Consider the following 22,268-nt stretch of genomic DNA (forward strand, 5'->3'; position numbering starts at 1 on the left):
TGTTTTAATGACCCTGAAGAGCAGGGATCCCCAACCTTTTTTACTCAAGAGCCACACTCCGATGTTGGAAAGCCACACAAGCATGAAAACATTTCTTTGGGGATGCAAAATAGGGACTGTGATTGGCTATTTGGACTGCTGGCCTGTAGGAGGTTCTGCTTGGAGTAAAATTGTGTTTCCAAAAACATGGGCACCTACTTTGAGGCCACTGGGAGCAACATCAAAGGGGTTGATGTTACTCAGAAGCCACTGGTTGGGAATCACAGAAAATTATAAAAAAAAAAAAAAAAAAAAAAAATATCTTTATTATCATTCATTTGAAATAGCCTAAAGCAGTGCTGTCCAACTGGCGGCCCGCGACCCCACTCTGTGTGGCCCCCCACCTGTCTGGCTGCTTTGATGTATTACCATTGTATAACTTTTAAATGGTATCAGTACTGAGATTAACTGCCCCCCCCCCTGCATGGTTCTCACCTCAGATTCAGGCTGTAATCCCTCTGTATTGTTTAAACATGTTCACACCTTTTAATCTATGCATTGTTTACAGACTGAGCCTGAGGTGTGAACACTGCAGGGGGTAATCACCCACATTGTTCAACTGTTCACACCTCAGACCTGTGTGTAGGCAGAGTATGGCACATAGGCAGCATGGGGCAGGGAGGGTATGGCACAAACAGTCAGCACAGGACAGGGAGGGTATTGAACACACAGGCAGGGTAGGGCAGAGTATGGCACACACAGGCAGCATATGGCAGGTAGAGTATGGCACACAGGCAGGGTAGGGCAGAGTATGGCACACACAGGCAGGGTAGGGCAGGAAGAGTATGGCACACACAGGCAGGGTAGGGCAGGCAGAGTATGGCACACACAGGCAGGTTAGGGCAGAGTATGGCACACACAGGCAGCATATGGCAGACACAGGCATCATAGGGCAGGCAGAGTATGCCACACACAGGCAGCATATGGCAGACATAGGCATCATGGGGCAGGCAGAGTATAGCACACACAGGTAGCGTAGGGCAGGCAGAGTGCTACCCTATGCTGCCTGTGGGAGGTGAACCTGGCACGGGTTTTTTCTGGGAGTTTCCAGTTGGAAATAGCCAGTAAATGGTCCCTAAGGTGTGTAATTATGTACTGGGGGTTGCTGTGCTATCCACAGGGGAAGAGTCATATGGATTTTGGGGTGTGTCTTAATATGACATAATATAATACTTTCACATATGAATGATGGTTGATATCCCTGCAGTGAGGACCAAGCATTTGGGTTTTTGCTGCACTACCACCATTGTGATAAAATGGATGTGGTTTGAAGTGGGTGTGGTTTAAAAGGGGGGAGTGGCTTCCATTAGCGGCCCTCCACCATCTATACGAGAGAAATTCCGGCTCTCGGCACCGCAGAAGTTGGACAGCACTGGCCTAAAGGATGTAAAGAAAAGAGCTTATTGCCATTCAACTCTACATAAATGTTTAAAAAATGGTTTTAATTTATCAACGCAAAATTTGGCACTAATCATATAGTTTGTTTTATGGTCTGTGCCTTCATATTTGAAACAAATTTTTTTAAGACAACTTATAAATACAAGAATTTCACATCAAAGAATCCGATGAGCTCCAACAGCAGGTCTGTCACATTACTGTATATGAATAATGACCAGGCAGAGAATAGACACCAGTCCTAAAGCTTGAATGCCAAGAAACCAAAGCATAACTCCAAAAAATAATAGCAGCACTGGTTCCACAGTCCTTTCGCCAAAGTACATTCGGGAAAAGCCCACGCTAAGTAGAATTTTATTCAGTTCGCCAAAAAGGGTTCCCAATTTTTTGTAGTCATCCTTGATGTGCTCTTGGTCTGTGCTGTTCTGCTCTGGAGGTACCTACAAAATGATAAAAATTTTAGATAAAAATGTTTTTTTTTCTTTATTATTTAGAATACTACCAAAAACCTTACCTCTTAGTTTTCTTACATGGTTATAAAACTAAACCCCCCCAAAACATTTTAAAGGAGAAGGAAAGGCTAATAAAGAGTTAATCTCAAGCTGCAGGCATACCTTCAGTTCTCTCAATAGTACCCTTAAGTCTCCCGATATTTCTCTCGTTTAGATGATCAGAAGCCAAACAGGAAGAAAAAACACTGAGCTGTGTAAAGAAAGTTCCCATAATGCCTCACTCCTATTAACTATTAATGCCCCTGTACAATCCTTACCTGCCCCCTGCCTAATGCCCAATGGACCTGAAGACAGCATTGCAGTGTACCTGATCTCCTAAGGCTAATGCCATACGAGGCGTAGGGGGATATTTTCTCAAGCGGTAGGGCGGTATTTTCAGCAAGCGCTTTTCTGCTTGCAGAAAATATCTGCCCTATGCCTCGTTTGGCATTAGCCTAAAGCAAAGCTGTGCAGCAAGGTAGTGAGCCTAATATACATGAACATTTAGCACTTTCTTGTTGCTTTTGGAATATTGCCTATAACATGTGTGGCTTCTATAAAGCTTGTTCTTATGCAAAATCTCACGTACACAATAATTCTTGATGCTTACAGGCTTTAGATTTACTTTAAAAACAGCTGGCCAAATGATCACTTTTGTAGGGTGGCCACAGTAGACTGCCAATAACATAGGTGGTTTGGCCTAAATTATGAGGCTAATCTTGTTAAAAAAAAAATCGAGTCTAGTCTATAATATCAGCCTTATATTTAACAACAGTGGGTATATTATTCTCTATAGTGCTTAGTGATGTTACAACTAAGCAGTACACAGGGCAGGTTGTTGTACATTTCCAATTGAACTGGCTACACATCTATGGTAGAGATCACTTTAAATATACATATGTATAGCATTGCTAATCCCCTCAGTGCTTACAGGTAAGCACTACACAGTAGGCCCATGGAGTCAAGGTAAATGGCCCATATTGCAGTAGCTTTCTGCATTTTAAAGTAGTAAATGCTTATATTATAAAATATCATTATGTTCTACAATAGGGTGCATAATTCCCTATATAAATGGTGCACCAGTGTTTATCAATGCTGTCAAATGAATCATTACACTTGTTTATTATGAGATAAATTAATGTCTATTTTTCATTAAAAAAGCTATTATCAAATAGATAATTTGTTCTTTAAAGGGATCAACATATTGAAATGAACAGATCTCTAAATTTTCTTTTGATTCCTGAAGTTCTGTTATAGTGAAATAAAGAATGCTAGATAAGAAGTACAACCGTTACTACAATTACTGTGATGTATATCGTTAGTAACCACAACTTCCTGAATGCAGACACAAGGCACTTACATAATCAGACTACACCCTTCGCTGAAACCCAGGTTTAAGACCATACCTACATTAATAGGTGGTAGCACACAAAAAAATAAATAAATAAATAAAAAAAAAATGGTTCTCGTTGCAGGGATATCACCCTTAAATAATATATGAAAGAAGTTTATATGTCATATTAAGACATACCCTTAAATCCATAAGCCTCCTCCTTCCCTATGGAAAGCACAGCAACCCCCATGACATAATGACACACCTTAGGGACCCCTAACAATCATTTCCAAATGCTAACAAACTCCCAGAACAAACCCCAGCCAGGATCACCTCTCACGGGCAGCATAGGGCAGGCAGAGTATGGCACACACAAAAAGGGAAGCATCATATGAGCATGCAGGACATTTGGATGTAGCAACTTGCCTCTGTTAAAGTTGCACAATAAAGCACTTGTAGTATAACCTATTCTGTTTTTTAGAAATAATTTTGAGCAACTGGCAATGCAAGATCCATTTGCACTCAGAATAGAATATAAAACACCTCAGTTTTCAGTGACAAATAGTGACAACAGGAATGTTTACTTTGCTAAACTTGAACATGTGACATGGTCACCAGTGATTCTTATTAGTTATGTATGAGAAGATATTTTCCAGGAAAAGTGGTGTAAAAGTACCATAGGTGCTTGCTAACATTGGTGGATTTTCCCATTTAGGAGATAGACACCAAAAATTAAACTTTTTTACATCTATCTTATAACATTGTCTTTACATGCTATAATTTTGGCATAAAATTATTTGCCCAATGCTTTTATATTACCTATCTGATCCCCCATGGCTCTATATGAAGAGGCTGCCATATTTAGTGTAACAATTACTTACAAAAGCAGACCAGTTGGTGAAAAACGGTCAACATGACCTATAGGTAACTTTTGACGTACATTTATATTTTGACGAGTAATTTTTTAGTGTCAGTATCACTAAGTAATTTATCAGTTATTTATATACCACAAGAAGGTTGGGCAGTACCTTACAGTTCGGGATGCACCGAACCCAGGATTTGGCCTTTTTCAGCAGGATTTGGATTCGGCTGAATTCATGCTCCTGGCCAAACCAAATCCTTAAAATCACGACTTTTTGACATGTAAACATGGAAGTTGAAAATGTTTTGCCACGCTCTGAGCACACAGCGACATTTAACCCTTCTTTACCCTAATTTGCATATGCAAATTCAGGTTCAGATTCGTTTCGGGATTTGGTCGAATCCAAAAAACGTAAATTCAGTGCATCCCTACTTACAGTATAATACAATACAATACAATACAATAATAGGTGATAGAGCTGTAACACAAACAGGTACAAAGTGAACAAAGCCCGAGAACATAATCAACATGCACCCTCTCACTACTAACATTTATCAACAATCAGATCATACAAGGCCCACAAACATCCAAGTCAACATATGGAAGTAAAACATTTTTGCGATGTGCACATTTATTTACAGATTTCTCATAGCTTCTTTTTATCCATCCATATGTGCATGCAGCTAAATACAGTTGTGTGTATGGCACCTAAAATGCTCAAGTGCTTTATCGTCCTTTTGGCAAGCTCGCTTCTGTCAGCACATAGAGGTGTCATTAAATACTAAACAGGCTGAAGAGGAGAGAGTGAGAACTGTGCAAAAGTGTCCAGAAGAACATTCCAAACACCTTTACTTCTTTGTAAAACCTTACTTTCTCTTTTATGTTGTTAATCATTCCCAGAAATAGTCGGAGCACTTTAAACTGATTTTGAACTTACTGGCTATCTAGGTGCACATACAGCTTCAGGAGGGGCAGTAGCATGAGATACACTTGTCAGGCAGCCAGTAACAACAGATGAATGCTATTTTGCCATCTGAATGTATAGTCAAACTGCGCAATATCAAATTATTTAGACTGTTTATCAGATCAGACAAATAACTGGTAGTATTTGGGCAACCTTTAGGGCCGGGGCAGACTAGTCGCCCACGACAAATCTCCCTTGTTGCGGGCACTAATCAGCGAGAATGCAAATCGCCAGTGGGATGGCATACGCAGTGCCGCGATTTTGCCGCGTATGCCATCCCACCGGCGATTTGCATTGTCGCCAGTGGGATGGCATTTCGGGGAGATTAGTCGCCCGCGTCCCACAGTTTCTTTTATTATTATTATTATTATTATTTCTTTTATACAGACGGATTAGGCTGAAAATCAGTCACAGAATCAGCCGAAAAAGAGCAAAAGCAACAAAAATGGTAATACCCCATTATATACCCTTCTGTTTGGATGATAATATCAGTGAATTATTATTATTTTATTATTAACATTTATTTATACAGCGCCAACATATTGTACAGCGCTGCGGAATAAGTGGGTTTCATACATTGGACATACAGAGTAACATATAAAGCAATCAATAACCAATAAAAGAGGTTAAGAGCTTACAATCTACAAGAAGTACAGTGAAGTACTTTACTACACACAACATAAATAAGGATATTGCATAATTCACATCACTGATGCCACAGGATAAAATAACTTCCTATTATTATACCCACAGTAAAAATCATTATGGGCCTACACTGCATTAGTAGTATTTCTCAAATATACGATTAACTTTGCAAAGTCCGATGAGCTCTTGATGTGGAGAAAAGATGAGCATATTCTCACTTGCCCAAATCTCCAAGCAACATTTTTACTTTACAATTCTGGCAACTAAATCCAACCAATCTGCCTATTAGGGCAAAGACACACTGAGCTACTTAGTAGCAGCAACTTGCCATGGCTACAGAAACAGACAATGCTGATAATTTACGGATAATGTTCTCCATGTGTGTTTTAACAGAGGCAATGCTCAGTATTGTATATGGCAGGGTATTTTCTAGCGTTTAATAGCCATAACAAGTAGCTACGACTAAGTAGCTCAAAGTGTCTTCGAAATGGCTTTCCACCAGCAACAATAGCAGTCGCAGCTGGAAAGCCCTTTGTATTGCTTAATTTTTCTAAGTTGCACAAAGTTGCCTGCAGGAACAAAGCGATGTGAAGGGCTTTTACCGGCAACTTCTATCGTTGCCTTTCGCATCACTTTGGTAATCCGAAGTCTCACAAAGTTTCCTCCTGCAGGCAACTTCGCAAAAACGGAATTTACAAAACGGAATTTAATAAAGCTGTGTCCTAAACAAATAATCATGTACTAATCTGATAATTTATTCTGCATGGTAACAGACGTGTGGCAGCACTGAGGTGATGTGCAGTGTCAATCCTTTAGTGTGAACAGTTATAATATATTTTAGGCTGCAGCACGGGCATTTCAACTTGCAATACAGACACTATACTGCCATGCCTATAAGTAGTATCTTTGCAGAAAAGTCCAATCTGGCACACCACCATAAATTTTTATTTTGTTTCTAGACTTAGTGGCAGAGTTTTCCTGTCAGTAACACAACCCAGATCCTCTCTCCTAGACAGATCCCAATATGAGTCAGCTATTCCCTTGAGTGACATTGATATGAGTCAGGCTCCACAGTAAGGAACAATTACTGCTAAACCTTTTAGCTGCCAGTAATAAAAGTCTTGCATAAAACATTGTTTCTGTTATGTATATATTATGGCTTGTGGACCTGGGATCCAACAGTGGCATAACAATGCTGCATTGCCACCCCCGCCCCTAAAAAAATTTGCCCAAACCTGCTGAAAAAGCCAGCATCAGGATTCGGTGCATCCCTAAACCTAAGGCTAATAAATAAACCAGGCCCCATTTCCTGGATTAACTTCAAGCATTATATAGTGGATAATGTACCCCCTACTGTAATTTATAAAGATATTATGTTACCAAGGAGTTATGTGATCATATAAAAGCATGAGGCCACATAACTCCGAGGTGACTACTAATATCTTTATAAATTGCAGTAGGGGGTACATTATGCATTATAATCTACATTTTCTGTGCAGCATGTCACTTTATTGTACCAACTGCAGTACTCGGTACAATCATGTTAAGCTAATGTACAACAAGAAACAGGACCGGAGAAGGAGGGGCAGGTGAGAGAGATCAGAGAGGGATTGGCACAAGGTAGGAAAGATGGACAAATGCTTAAAAGGGGGTGAGACAGGAGATGTCAGTGACAGCGCCTTGTATAGTGAGGAAGTGCGGGAAGGTGGGAGGGGGACTGGGTGGTAAATTAGCTGCTTGGAGAGTGCAGCAGCCGGATGTGCTAGTTGTTATAAACGGCGCGTTCTGACATCAGTACACGCCGTTTATAAGGATATAATTTACAGTTTGACCCATAGGCCAAAAAGTAGATTATAAAATAATACCACCAGTAAAGTATCAGGTAATAATGCTTATTATTAGCTCCAATATGAACAAATACCATTGATTATTACTATCCTTTATTTATACAGCACACAGCAAGACACTGGCCTTTTCTATTCACGTAGCCACAAATATTTTTCAAAATACTGAGGTTATTCATACAGCTACTGAAAAATTCTATCTAGAGGTGAAGAGCACACACAGACCTTTTGTTAGTACATTAACTCTTTTGTTTCTAATGTAAAAATGCAGGAAAATATTTAGTACAAATAAAAAAAAAAATTATTATATCTACTGCAACAAATTACAGGAAATATGCATTCTTGGAAACAAAGTGACTGAGAATTTTAGCCAAGACTAAGTATACAACCGTCCATGTGATATGACTTTATAGATGGCTATGGTATAAAAGGTGCAAAGTTTGCTGTAGATCAGCTGGAATCATTTACTAGCCATCTCTTTAAAAGCAAACATCTTATTGATTGCCATGGGTTACTGAACCTGTGCAAACTTTGTGCCTTTTATTAAATGCCATTGTTAGGAAAGTCGATAATCTCCAGGATGGCAAAATATATTTCAGAATACGCAGTATACCTTTGATCTCCAGTTCATTAATCAACTAGAGAATGTCCAGAGAAGGCCAGCTAAGTGAATAAAGGGTATGGAAGGCTGCCCAAATTGTGAATGTTTACACTGGAGTAGAATTGCTTATAACTACATATAAATATATAAGAAGACCATACAATAAACTCTCTGATGTCTTATGCACTAGTACATCCTTCCACATCCTTTCTTCTTATATTAACAGTCCTACAATGTTATTGTGCAAATTTGGAGCTTAAAGGGATTCTATCTTGATTTTTATGGTGTACTTTTTTTTTATCTAAAATACATTGTTTACATAACAAATAATTCACTCTACCATTTAAAAATGTAAAATTTTAATTAAATTGTAAAAACATTCTTTATTTTAATATATAGTCATAAAAATCAGGCTGGCAAACTGCATTCCTAAGGGCTGCTTGCACAATATTATGCATGGAAAAAGTATAGATATCAATAAAATCCAGATCACTGGTGACATACCGATCAGCTACTAAAACATAGTTTCTCTTTACTCATCGTATATTAAGGCAAGAACATATTTTACTGTTCTGAAACTTGTCAACAGCCCTAACAATGGGACTGCACATATGTTTTGGCAAGTTTTTTTTTTACACTGGCCAAACTATTCTTACTGCAGTCAGAACAGCAGGCTAATTCTACCTTGCAGACACCATAATTTAAGCTGTGTAATTTAAGATGCTCTATGCAACACTACAGCAGTTCTATGCAAAATCACTGGAGCTTTCCGAAAAGTGCAATGGATGTGAAGTAGAAAACATGGTATGTTAAACAAAATATGATATTTTGATAGCTCCTCATTATATCCTTAAATGAGTCGGTTAGAAATTAATGCTGCTACATTTATAATACGGGACAGTTTAGACAGGGAAAGAGCTCCACCCAAGTTCCCCTGCTAACTTTGCAGAATCATGGGGAAGTTTCACCGAAAATTCCCTTTTATGTTTCTAATACACTCACTTTTATTTCAGCATTATGTGTTTGTTTTTCCATGGCATGGTTATGATACTGCACAGCTTCAGAGATTCTGGTTAAGAAGAAAGTTAAATAAGAACTAATGCCAAACATTCACAGGGGTCGTCTGTACTGGCCCTTCTCCCCTCCTCACTCCAACCACAGGAAGGATACACCCAGCAGGTCAAGACTGAAATTCAATATAGGCCATGGAATTTCAAGTACATGATATTTTATATCATGCTACTCATGTGCAGCTCTGTATAGAAGAACAGTAAATTAATAGAACAAACATGGGTCATTCCAATAATAAATACAAATAAATAAAAAGAACTAGACCATATGATTTCTATCTATAAAACAGAACATGATTTTTATTTTTTTATTAAAAATTAAATGGTTTACATAGCAAATACTTCACTCTATCATTTAAATGTATTTGTTTTAGTTATTGGTGTGTAGGCAGCCATTTAAATGCATTGTGCCTGAGTCTGAACTTTCAGAAGGAGCCAGCGCTAAACATTAGAACTGCTTTCAGGTAACCTATTGTTTCTCCTGCTCCCATGTATCTGAAGGAGTCCCAAGCCGGACTTGGATTTCTTTGTTTATATAAACTACAGTAGTGTTTCCTAAGCAAACATACAACTTTTACCAGCGAAGGGCAACAGTACCGTTTCTGAAGCAAAAACACAGCAGTTTTAATTATTTTAAAACTTTTTTGTTTTTTGGGGTTACTGTTCCTTTATGGCAGTGATCCCCAACCAGTGGCTCGAGAGCGACATGTTGCTCACCAACCCCTTGTATGTTGCTCTAAGTTTTGGTTGAATAAAAACAAGATTTACTACCAAATAAAGCCTCCTGTAAGCTGATAGTGTGCACAGAGGCTGCCTAATAGCCAAGCAAAGCCCTTATTTCAGACCCATGAAATTTTATGATGCTTGTGTTGCTCTCGAAGTCTTTATATATTTGACTGTGGCTCACAAGTAAGAAAGGTTGGGGATCCCTGCTTTATGGTTTAAAACTTGAGACTTAATAACACAGTATAAAGAAAATCATTTAAAACAGCGCTGTCCAACTGGCGGCCCGCGACCCCCCTCTGTGTGGCCCCCCACCTGTCTGGCTGCTTTGATGGCTTACTCTTGTGTAAGCTTTAAATGGTATCAGTACTGTGATTAACTGCCCCCCCTGCATGGTTCTCACCTCAGATTCAGGCTGTAATCCCTCTGTATTGTTTAAAAGGTGTGAACAACACAGGGGATTACATATTTAATCTCTGCATTGTTCACCCCCTGCAGTGTTCACACCTCAGGCTCAGGCTGTAATCACTCCCATTGTTCCCCTGTTCACACATCAGGAGCAGTAGAAACCCACAAATAATCCCTGCACACTACAAAAAGAAAATATACTGAGGTGGTACTGCAATTAAAAAGTTTTTTAATATATAGTTATTGTGCAGACTGTAGGAGCAGTGCCAGCATTGTGTCACTGTATGCTGCCTGTGTGTGCCATACACACAGGCATCATAGGGCAAGCAGAGTATGGCACACACAGGCAGGGTAGGGAAGGCAGAGTATGGCACACACAGGCAGAGTATGGCACAAACCAACCAAGAATGGCAAACACAGTGAAAGTATAGCCCACGCAGGCAAGGTAGGGAAGGCAGAGTATGGCACACACAGGCAGGGTAGGGAAGGCAGAGTATGGCACACACAGGCCAAGTATGGCACAAACCAGCCAAGTATGGCACACAGGCAGGGTAGGGAAGGCAGAGTATGGCACACACAGGCAGGGTAGGGAAGGCAGAGTATGGCACACACAGGCAGGGTAGGGCAGGCAGAGTATGGCACACACAGGCAGGGTAGGGCAGGCAGAGTATGGCACACACAGGCCAAGTATGGCACAAACCAGCCAAGTATGGCACACAGGCAGGGTAGGGAAGGCAGAGTATGGCACACAAAGGCAGGGTAGGGAAGGCAGAGTATGGCACACACAGGCCAAGTATGGCACAAACCAGCCAAGTATGGCACACAGGCAGGGTAGGGAAGGCAGAGTATGGCACACACAGGCAGGGTAGGGAAGGCAGAGTATGGCACACACAGGCAGGGTAGGGAAGGCAGAGTATGGCAGGTTTTTGCTGCACTACAACCATTAATATGGGTATGGTCATGTGATAACATGGGTGTGGTTTCAAGTGGGTGCGGTTTCAAAAAGGGGAGTGGTCAAAACTGGCTTCCATTATCGGCCCTCCACCACGTAGGTCGGAAAAATTCCGTCCCTCGGTACAACAGAAGTTGGACAGCACTGATTTAAAATATGGTTAATATGGCTGTATATTCTTCTTGATTGTCCTGACCAGTCTTGTAAAGCCAAAGCACTGTAATAAACATTCTATTGAAATTATATAAGAATGGAATATTGTCCCATATCAAGCATTTTATGACATGCTGAAAATAAAGGCAAAATGGTATGTCTTTGATTTTATGCAAAATCAAAAGAGAATTTAACAGATCATGCAACTGAAACTTAAGGGAAACCATTACTATTTACCATTACATAAAAATCTGGTGTCAAAATAAAAGCTATAATTAAACCCTGCTGCTTTAAACCCTACTGCAAACTGATTCTACAAAAATGTTTTATCATTTTTCAATAATAGCTCATTTATTCACAAACATCTTTTTCTCCCTGCAAAGCAAACAAGTGTCTCATTCTGACCAAAAGGAGATTTGTAGTGGGGCACGTAACTACTCTGCATGTCAGGGGCACAGATTGCTTGCTATAGCATTGTTTTATAACCTCCCTTGTTTGTACACTTAATTACTATATTATATTTATATATATTCTGACACTTAATGCTCATGTAAGAATATAACTGCAGTGAATCAGCTTCTTTTAATTAAAGACACACCTTACCCAAGGCATTCTGATGCTCAAACAATGTTACAGATGTTTTGTGTCATATTTAAAAATAGAAACAAATCTAAATAATAGTTTTGTGTTGTACATTATAAGACCACAAATATCACCTAACCATACACTTAACATATTAAAATTCCACATATGGTAGCTGACTAATGTCTAATGCCTATATTAAAGTAATTGTACTATTAATAAAATAAAGCATAGCAGGTTTATAGGAGATTTTTTTCCTGCCAAAAAGGTCCTGCATGCATTGCTATCTAGAAGTCAGCAAAAACTCTAACTCCTTAGTATTGGCGGTGTGTAATGAATAAACCCCAAAATTCAGGTTAATTGTAAAAAAAAAAAAAAGTAAATGTAGCTGCTAATGTGTAGCTGTAGACACGCAAAGAAGTTACTGTAGAATTTCATGCTTCTGATGGCTACATTAACAGAATAGATGGATGTTAATAGCACCTCTATCGCACCATATATCTGATATCTAATCACTAAGCCTCTGTTTATCCAGTCTGGATTCCACTGGGGCCTAGTCCTGACTAAATGAACATCCACACACTAAAAGCAGTGTATTTCAACAACAGACACAGGCAAAAAGTTTATGTTATGGCCTGCAGAATCAGCCCCTGCTCTCTGAACAGTCTTTCCATATGCTTGTGCGTGGAACCACTGTGTTGGTCCGGATGCAAGAACATGGAGCTGATTTTGGCACCAAAATGCATACTTGCACATTCTGGCATCAAAATCCATTCTGTGTGACTGCACCTCTGCCAGCACAGTGGTTCTGGGTGCAGTAACATTCGAAAGCCGATTGGAGTGTAGGGCTAACTCACTTTCAAAAGTGAACAGTAACACCAACGATATCATGTTGCCCTGCACTGGTACAACTGGCGTGTTTGCCTCAGAAACACTACTATAGTTTATATAAATACCCTGCTGTGTAGCCATGGGGGCAGCCATTTGAAGGAGAAAGGGCACAGGGTACATAGCAGATAACAGATAAAACACCATTATATTCTACAGAGCTCATCTGTTATCTGCTATGTAACCTGTGCCTTTTCTCCTTTTTCATCTTTGAAAGGTTGCCCCAGTGGCTACACAGCAGGGTATTTATATAAATTATAGTAGGGTGTCTGTAGCAAACACACAACTTTTAACAGTGCAGGGCTAGAGTACATTTGTCCCGCCTGATCGATGAGATGACTGATATCTGAAGATTTTTTGATATCGGCCGTCTCGTCCATCCACCATACACACACCGAATATTGTACAAAACAAGGTTTCGTCTGATAATTTCTTTGCATGAATGGCCAGCTTTAGAGACACCCCGAGGTTAATATACCCTCCAATAAAAAATCTGGAGACCCAATGTAAAATAAAAAGACATGAAGATATATTTACGGAAATGGTATGTTCAAATGGCAACAGGCTGCTATCAAATACCTGAGGATAATGTTACCTAAACCTTATCAGGACATATCTAAATATAATTATGCTCCATTAATTACCAAACTGAAAAATGATATGATATCATGGCATGATTACAATATATCTTGGTTGGGCCACATCTATAGCTTGAAAAATGAACATTCTACCTAGAATACTATTCTACCTAGAATACTACTTAGGACTTTATCCCTGAGGTTCCCCAGACAAGAGGGCAAATCTCCACAGCAGGCGATGGGCCAATTAATATAGGAAGGGAAAAAACCCAGAACAAATAACAAAATATTACAGAAATCTAAATACAATAGGGGCTTAGGGGATCCAGATCTCCACACTTATTACAAAGAGGGCAAACTCGCACAAATGCATTCTTGGCATCTTGAGACTAGACAGCCATGATGGGTCAAACTGGAACAGTCACTCCACTCAGGGCAAAACCTCCCCAATGGAGATTAAGCAGTCCCCCCCCCCCCGCATGCATAGTTCACTTAGATGGCTAAGTAAAGCCCACTTACTAATGATACCCTGGGCTGCTCCTGCCATGAGTCAAGGTAACAACCATGCTTTGGATGGCAGTAAGTGGCCAGTTACCAGGGGCGGAAAAAAGCCGCCTCTGGTAACTTTAAGAGACAAAATTTTTTGTTTTTTAAAACATAAATTTGGCTTTGCTAGTGCAAAAGTTGTAAGCGTGGAGCAGGAGACGGGGTGGCATCGGGACTGCTGATCTAGATCTGATCTAGAACAGCATCACAGGAGTAGGCAATCTGCTTACCTGAAACATGATAAAAACTTTTAATGAGCGCCGGGGAAAAAATAACATCCCAGCCAGAGAGTTTTAGAGATATACAACTGTTACACTGGCTAAAATAATTTAAAAAAGGGGAGGGGATGAATAATTACCAGCTATGAATTAGAGTGGGTGAGAGACCAAGGAGGCCCACTAGAGGAGGATGTATTGAAAGACATATATGAGAAGGTTTTTAAAGCTTCTACTAACACCCTACTAAGAGAAGGAGGCTATAAAACCATAGCTAGGTAGTATATGACACCACAGAAACTTAATAAAATAAAGGGTGTAATACTCTCTCCATAAGGCGAAAATAGGACACCACAAGTTTCCGATTGTTTATTAATAAAAAATATTTTAAAAGAAATATCTGTCATTCTGATATTCTGTGTTAAATGTATAGCAGAAGAACACGTTTGAGCTCTGGGAATCTTGTATATATATCTCCTAAATGTATAAGAAAATATATTTTTGTAAACTCTGTTTATATATCTGTACATAATGTACTCTACTTTCTGTGTAACAAAAACTTTGAATGAAAAAAAACCCCCAAAATATTAGAAGAACAATAAAATTGTAGCCCAGAGACCAGTAGTTTTTTGGCTTCTGGTGTCAATGATCCCCATTTAAAAGCTGGAATAAGGCAAAAGAGGAATGCAAATTATTAAAGAACTATAAAAGAAATAATAAAGACCAATTAAAAAGTTGCTAGGAATAGGACATTTTACAACTAAAAGTTAAAGTACAGATAAACCACCCTTAAAATATAGGCTCTATAAACTATAAAACTAATTTTGAGTATGTAAACTTGCTTATGTGCTAGCAATATAGTGTGATTTGTTGCAAGTTCTCCCTAGTGATTTTCTTGGATCTTCAAAAATAATTAATTAAGAGGAGCAGGCAATTAATCAGATTAAATACTAGATTTCATTGCATACAAGAAGTGTACAGAAGGTGCTATTTTAAGCTAGTTAATGCTTGCCTAATTAATTAAATGCCAGTGGAAGATATTCCCTAGAGAGAAGCGGTCCCACCTGAATTCATATCTTCTTTTTCCAACAGCAAATTAAATTTCCATAACACCTTTATTGGCTGGAGATGCAACTAGTTACATAATCATAAGATCATTACAAAGGTCCACATGGGTTCTAATAATGTGTTCGGAAGGATGGTGAGGTTAAGACTTTATGCACAATTATGCACTATTTATGATAAAAAGCAGGTGCAGCTTTGTCCATTTTGGCATATCAGACGCAACTGCAGTACGCATAGAACTACTGAATCAAGAGTATTGCTCTTTTGCGTCCATGATGATGCCAGAATTCCTGGACAAAATGGTGAATTGGAAAAAAGCATGGCGATTTCTCTTGAAATTGCACTTTGCTCACTGCTCTTTGGTAAGTCAATGTTCTCTTATATGTCACAGGGTACAGAACATATTGTATTACCTCTATTCCACATATTTGTTTTGAGAGGCACTTCTTTTAGTACATTCAGGTTACTTTTTTCTATATCTGCTGCGCTTTACTACCAAGAACACCAATGCAATAATATTTTTTGTTTTACTAAAATGTGTTTGATATTACCATATAAATAACTAGCAACTAATGTTTTTAATTAAAAAAAAAAAAAAAAAAAAGCAGACAAAAGGGAACTTGTTTAATAAAATTGGTGTTGAATTGCAGTTGTGCAGTTACACATAAATTAACTAATTGCTAATTGGTTGCTATAAGTGCAGTAGCCCAAATGATTATACACTAGTGCAGACATTGCACATTAACAACATCAGCAAACATATTTTAGTCTTCTTAAACAGGGATATTTTGACCTTAGTTCTGCAGCTTTTGTTTTTACCATTGTTATATATGTGTATGAGAAAATAAGTCAAGATGTAAAGAAAAAACATGGCAGATGTCAACAGGGCTGCCATCAGGGCCCCATACTTCTTTCCCCCAGGGTGCCCAGTTATTGACTCATTGATCATATGAGGTGGAGGACCATGCCAATATGCAGAATGAAGTCCCAGTGAAAAAAAAATGCACAACCATGCCTGCAACACACCCCAGTTACACCAGAGTATGCTTAAACCTCTCCCCCCCCCATAAATGACACTTTCAGGGTTCTTACATACAGGTGCTTTGCCCTGCATTCTCCTGAGGTGGATCGTTTCTGTGTTCCACTACAGGATGAAATGCAGCTCATTCTTCTCTACTGAACTCTACTCATACTCATTTAAGTGCAGTACCCAATGCATTCCCCCTCGACAGGCGACCCTGGAGTGGTGCCTTTACTTTTCTAAAAACTATAGTTTAGGTTTATACATATAGATACTGAAACATGGGTAAAGGATGAATTCTAATATATTGGTATGTTTTATTGGCGGTGTACTGGGCTAATTAACAGTTTTATATTTGTGTTGATTACCTTCATGCTTTAAGAATGCCAGGAATTTATTTATTTTGGCAGACTGATAGAGGAACTAGTTGTTAATCAGGTTCAGAACTTACAAAGTAATATGGTTGTTGCGGTGATATGGTTCATGCCTATACACTTCCCTTTAACACTAACCATATGTTCTAAAGTTGGCCTGTACACTGCATAATAACGAAATATTTTTTTATTAATAATGACAATTTATTGGGCAAGTTCAGGTTGTGCTGCATGTTTTCTTAATTACTCAGAGCAGTCAGTTTATCTTTTAAGCAAATCAGGTTGTACAAGCATGTGTGCTTTCCCAAGCTATACCCATAAAAACATACGTGCATTGCCAATCAAGGAGGTAGAACAGGTGGCATTTCTCTCATTAATGATGGCATTATATAAGAAATCTGTACAGTGCAGACAAGCCTTGAATCTGTGACTTGAGCGCAAGGCTTTTGGTACTCTGGGAGTTTTAATTTCATGCTTTAAATCAGGGGGGGCAAACTACGGCCCGCGGGCCACATCCGGCCCCTTGGCCTTTTTAATCCGGCCCGCCGCCGACGACAAGTCTCATCACGCGAGACTTGGTGTCATTGGTGGGCCGGAATTCAAGAGACGAAGGGGGCGTAACGCTGGCCTGGCCCTGCCCGCCCTGGCCCGGTCCGGCCCGGGGGTAAGTAAATGTGGCCCGTGAGCCAAAAAGTTTGCCCACCCCTGCTTTAAATAGTCTTGTGTGCCATGAACCCCATGATAGTCACAGGGGATAATGAAAAGTGAATTGCAGATTTATACCATAGAAAGATTGTGGCAGCATGATACCAAGATTGACTGATAAAATTAAGACAACTTGCATGATTCTGTAAGCAAAAAGCTTTTCATTCACTGGTGATGGCATATAGTGTGCCTCAGTGACAATAGGTAAAATGAACAGTTAGCAAAGCATTGTGTTCTTCCACCTTTTCAACTGATTTTTCTTTGCCATTCTGAGTTCATTCCATTCTATTTTCTCTTATTTGCCCTATATTTAGAAAGTTTCCTTCTGCTCATATCATTCCCTTTGACTTTACTTTTGTGCTCTCCCTCTTGACTTTCTGTTTAACTTTTTAAATTTTTAGTTGCACTTTTGCTTGTTTTCCACCTTTGGTCTCCACCATTCCAGATCTCTTTAATATTAACATTCATTTAATCTTTTAACCTGCTTCTTCACTCACAACGACCTCCACATGTCTCAAGCTAATGTACCCTGGTTGATTTATGGGAATAAATAAAAGTCACAGTTTTGTGACTAGTGGTGTTGTCTTTTGTGAGGAGGAGGTGTACTCCTCAGGAAAGTGCTGCTTAGATCACAACTCAGGTTAGCTTCAGTGTAAATACCAAGGCCACAATGATGGTTCTCCAAAACTGGCTTATTGCACCTACCAAACTGGTAGTATCTTAGCTAACTGCCCTTAATGCTTTCTTTCCCACTAGCCATCAACATGCGCAACCTGACCGTATGATAAATAGGCGGAAATTTCATAAGCTACTTCCAACATTATTGTAGCCTACATATAACTATATACATACACCCACCAAGAACCAAATACTATGCTACATAGGAAAGGATTGTATAAAAAAAAACAAAAAATACATTACAATGTAGCAATATATGTGCAGTTAATCCCTCTCAATGTTCCTGTAGTCTTGCGAGTTCTAAGCAGATCAATAAGAAATTGATGTGCTGCAAAACTAGATAAACTAGCAAACCCAGTTTAAATAAGCAATAGTCCTATCTGTGTATGCTAAAGAATGTGTCAATGCTAAAGGAACATTATAGCAAGTATCTTGGAGATAACACATGCTTTGCAAGGCTTGGCTTCCTCAGTAAAACTATAATGATCCTAGGTTTTGCACTAATGTTATTGAATATTAAAAGGGAACAAGCATTCCTTCATGACCACTGGAGTACACTTTTATTACAGTCTGTGGTTGATGCTATCTTATAAGAGTAATCAAGATCACCTCAATAAAAATTAACACGGATATTAAAAAAACTCAAATGTACTTTTCTGTGTACAGCAACCTATTCTATTTTGGAAATTAAAGTCAAGATATATATATTATATATATGTAGGTGCTTTCGCAGACACTGTCCACATCAACTGTGAAGGCTCAGTGGACCCCCAGAAATGGGTTTGTTGATTAGAAAATGGTAGCCAGCATGGAACCAGCAAGGAATTAAGAGTGACTGTATAGATACTGCCTCTTATAAAACATAGTTCCTGTAAACTATTCATGTTCCCAAGGTATTCTAAAGAATAATGTTATCCCCAAATATAGAACAATGACCAGGAAGTCTGTATGAATCTCCAGCTATGGTTGCACTATTATTATGATACAACTACAAGGCTGGTATGCTGAAATGCTGCAAAACAAGTTCTGATAACATTATTAGTACTACATGACAAATATAAACAAACTCATTCCTCAGATTATATCTGTAACTGCAAACAAAGATATAACTGAAAGGAGCAACCTGGAAACGTAGGTCTAGATAGAACAACTATAGTGTTATGGTATTACCCATACTGCCCATATTTCTATATCCCTTTCATACTGTTTGCCAAGCAATTCCTTTTACTGACATCTAAGCATAATTAAAGTAGCAGAAGGGGCTGGGGAGAGATCAAACAGCAAACCTGGCTGCTCTGCCCCAGGGGAACCCCCGTGGTCTGCTATATGGTTGGTAGTCCACTTGTTAAAATTGTTAAAACTAGACTGTATTTACCTGAATTTTTTTTCCCCCAAAGTAGAACTGAAATGTACAGCACTGCTGAATGCTTTGCTACTGTCAATAAGAGAACTCTGAGTCTGTAAACATTGAATCTTCAGTCATGAGGCTTCATATTATCTTGAATCAATGGCATAAGAATGGGGGGGGGGGGGTGCCAATAAAAAGGCCTGGTTCAGCAGCCATAATGCAAGCACTCTGGGATGTACCTCATGTGTACTGTACTCCAAACATACAGGAGAAAAAGGATCATATCAGTAGAAAGCAGAGAGTGGGGGTAGATCCAGGTAAATCATTGAAGGGTGACTGAATGTAAAAGCTCACAAATATTCGATGGGTCTGGATAAACATGCCCCAGACTTTCAGCTTTAGGTGGTTTTAATACGAAAGTGGGGTGGAAGGCACTTTTAAAGACCCACAACACACAAAAGCATATTAAGATATGTTATATAGGAGTATATAGGTGCAAATTTCTGTTTGTTGGTCTTTTAGATAGTGCTGGAAAACTAGATCTGAGTGCAAAATCTTAAATAGGCTCTGAGAATCAGCACAGCAACCCTATCATCATGAATAGCTGCCCTTAAATGTGTTACAATTCACTTATAAAAAAAAAATATACTTCAAAGTGCAGACATCTTTCCAGTCATTAAGTTTCTATATGTCATTAATCCAAAATTTAAAAAACAAAAACAAATATTGCTTGCATTGCCATTTTCATGACAGTTCCTATTTGGTCCCTTATGGAGCAAGGGTTGTACAGCCTGAAGGGAAAAAGACCAAATTTCCTTCTACTCAATTTAAAAATATTTTCCAAATGGGATTTTTGGAGATAGGAATTCAGTTATGCATTTATGGTGAGTGGGATAAAAAAAAAAATAAACTTGTAAAAATAAGACTGATGTGAAAAAGTCTGAGTACTTTATGCAGCGGTGCAACTATAGAGGAAGCAGACCCTGCAACTGCCTAGAACACAGGGAAAAGGATTGGTAAAACAAATCATTATATGTTTATAAAAAATGTCTTATTCCCAAAAATAATTTTGCTGTGGGGCCCAGTAAAGTCTGGTCTGTGACGCCTGGGACATTGGTAGTGTTACAGAGTAGATCAGTTACCAGTCTGTGCTGCTCTGTTAGGCTTGAGATAGCTGAACTATTTGCCAGGATGTGGAATATACACATATTTAAGTATCCCCTACATTCCACGGGTTCACCATATCCTCACAAAATCCAACTGACACTCACCCACTTACTCAGCACATTGAGCACAACAGGGTGGTGGTTGGTCACACAATCCTACCGCCTATGAGCCACTCAGTCCATACTGCGAGCAGCAGCAGGATACCGTATAACTGTGCTCTCCTCACCTGTGCGTTGTGTGTGATGTCCGAGTGAGGTACAGTTCTGCCATTAAACGTTTCAGCAGATGTTCGCTGCTCCTCCGGGTAGCCTAGTGTAGAGCTACTCTGTTCCTCTATGGACCTGCCGGCCGTACGCTCCATGTTCAGCTGTCAGTGCGAGACTGCGCTCATTCCCCCTCGCAGCGCTCGGTCTCCTGGGGAGAACTCCAGCCCCGCCTCCTGCACTTACACACAGCCGCGCCCCGCAGCGCCAGCCGGGGGACGAGATAAAAGCAGGAGCGCGTCAGTGCCGGCCGCACATAGAAAGGAAACGCTGCTGCGCTGTGTTGGTTCTGGCAGTGTCCCGGCAAGGCCGGGCGCTCAGTAAAACCGGGCCGGGCACAGAAGCGTTTCCTGCTGTAGCCGCTGCACAGGGCGGGGGCGGGCCTGGAGCCGAGCATGTCAGCTGGGTGTGTTTATTCAGCAACTGAACTGTCTGTGCCAGGAACATACAGGCCAGGAGGGCTCCGTACTGCTCATAATAACCCACAGGCATGGCTTTGTTAGGACTGACAGCACGGCTGCTTCTGTCTTTATTTGGCCTGCAAGTTGGGGGCGATCAGCTGGGACCTATTCCTTAGTGGGGGGGGCCCCGCAGAGCTGAAGCTTTATGGCGGGAAAAATAATGAAGCTTCTGCGTCCCTGAGGCGCGCATTTGCACCAGAGCGCTTGCCAACGACTGCAAATCCATTTTGTATGGGCTTCTGCAAAATAGAAAGTAGAGCTCTGATTATATCTGCCCAAATTTGGTTGGGTAGTTTGGGCATTTTAGTGGCATGTTGGAAGGCTTCTAGCGCTATATAAAGTGATACATATTGTATATACCAGTATGGGAAGGTGGGTGTTTACAGGCCACTCTGCCGTCCTGAAGGAATAGAGCAACTCTTTATTTGGGTGATTGTCCGGTTCTACTAAGGTGCCAGATCCCGCACACCCAGGGGCCTGAGTGGCTAGTGGGCTAATAACACAGGCCCCCAGGGGGACTTAACAACTAAGCACCAGGGGCCTGAGTGGCTAGTGGGCTAATAACACAGGCCCCCAGGGGGACTTAACAACTAAGCACCAGGGGCCTGAGTGGCTAGTGGGCTAATAACACAGGCCCCCAGGGGACCTTAACAACTAAGCACCAGGGGCCTGAGTGGCTAGTGGGCTAATAACACAGGCCCCCAGGGGGACTTAACAACTAAGCACCAGGGGCCTGAGTGGCTAGTGGGCTAATAACACAGGCCCCCAGGGGGACTTAACAACTAAGCACCAGGGGGCCTGAGTGGCTAGTGGGCTGATAATACAGGCCCCCAGGGGGACTTAACAACTAAGCACCAGGGGGCCTGAGTGGCTAGTGGGCTAATAACACAGGCCCCC

General features: G+C 40.2%; 1 protein-coding gene across 1 annotated transcript; it reads right to left on the minus strand.

The window, feature by feature from the left end:
- Positions 1-1,460: 1,460 nt before the first annotated feature.
- fam241a (family with sequence similarity 241 member A) lies at positions 1,461-21,013 on the minus strand. The gene is given in 2 exon segments (NM_001016152.2): positions 1,461-1,874; positions 20,874-21,013. Coding segments are annotated over 2 exon segments (378 nt in total). The 5' UTR covers positions 21,009-21,013; the 3' UTR covers positions 1,461-1,631.
- Between the last annotated feature and the right edge of the window lie 1,255 nt (positions 21,014-22,268).

This window comes from Xenopus tropicalis, chromosome 1 (assembly GCF_000004195.4).
Source record: "Xenopus tropicalis strain Nigerian chromosome 1, UCB_Xtro_10.0, whole genome shotgun sequence".
In the NCBI taxonomy this organism is placed as follows: domain Eukaryota; kingdom Metazoa; phylum Chordata; class Amphibia; order Anura; family Pipidae; genus Xenopus; species Xenopus tropicalis.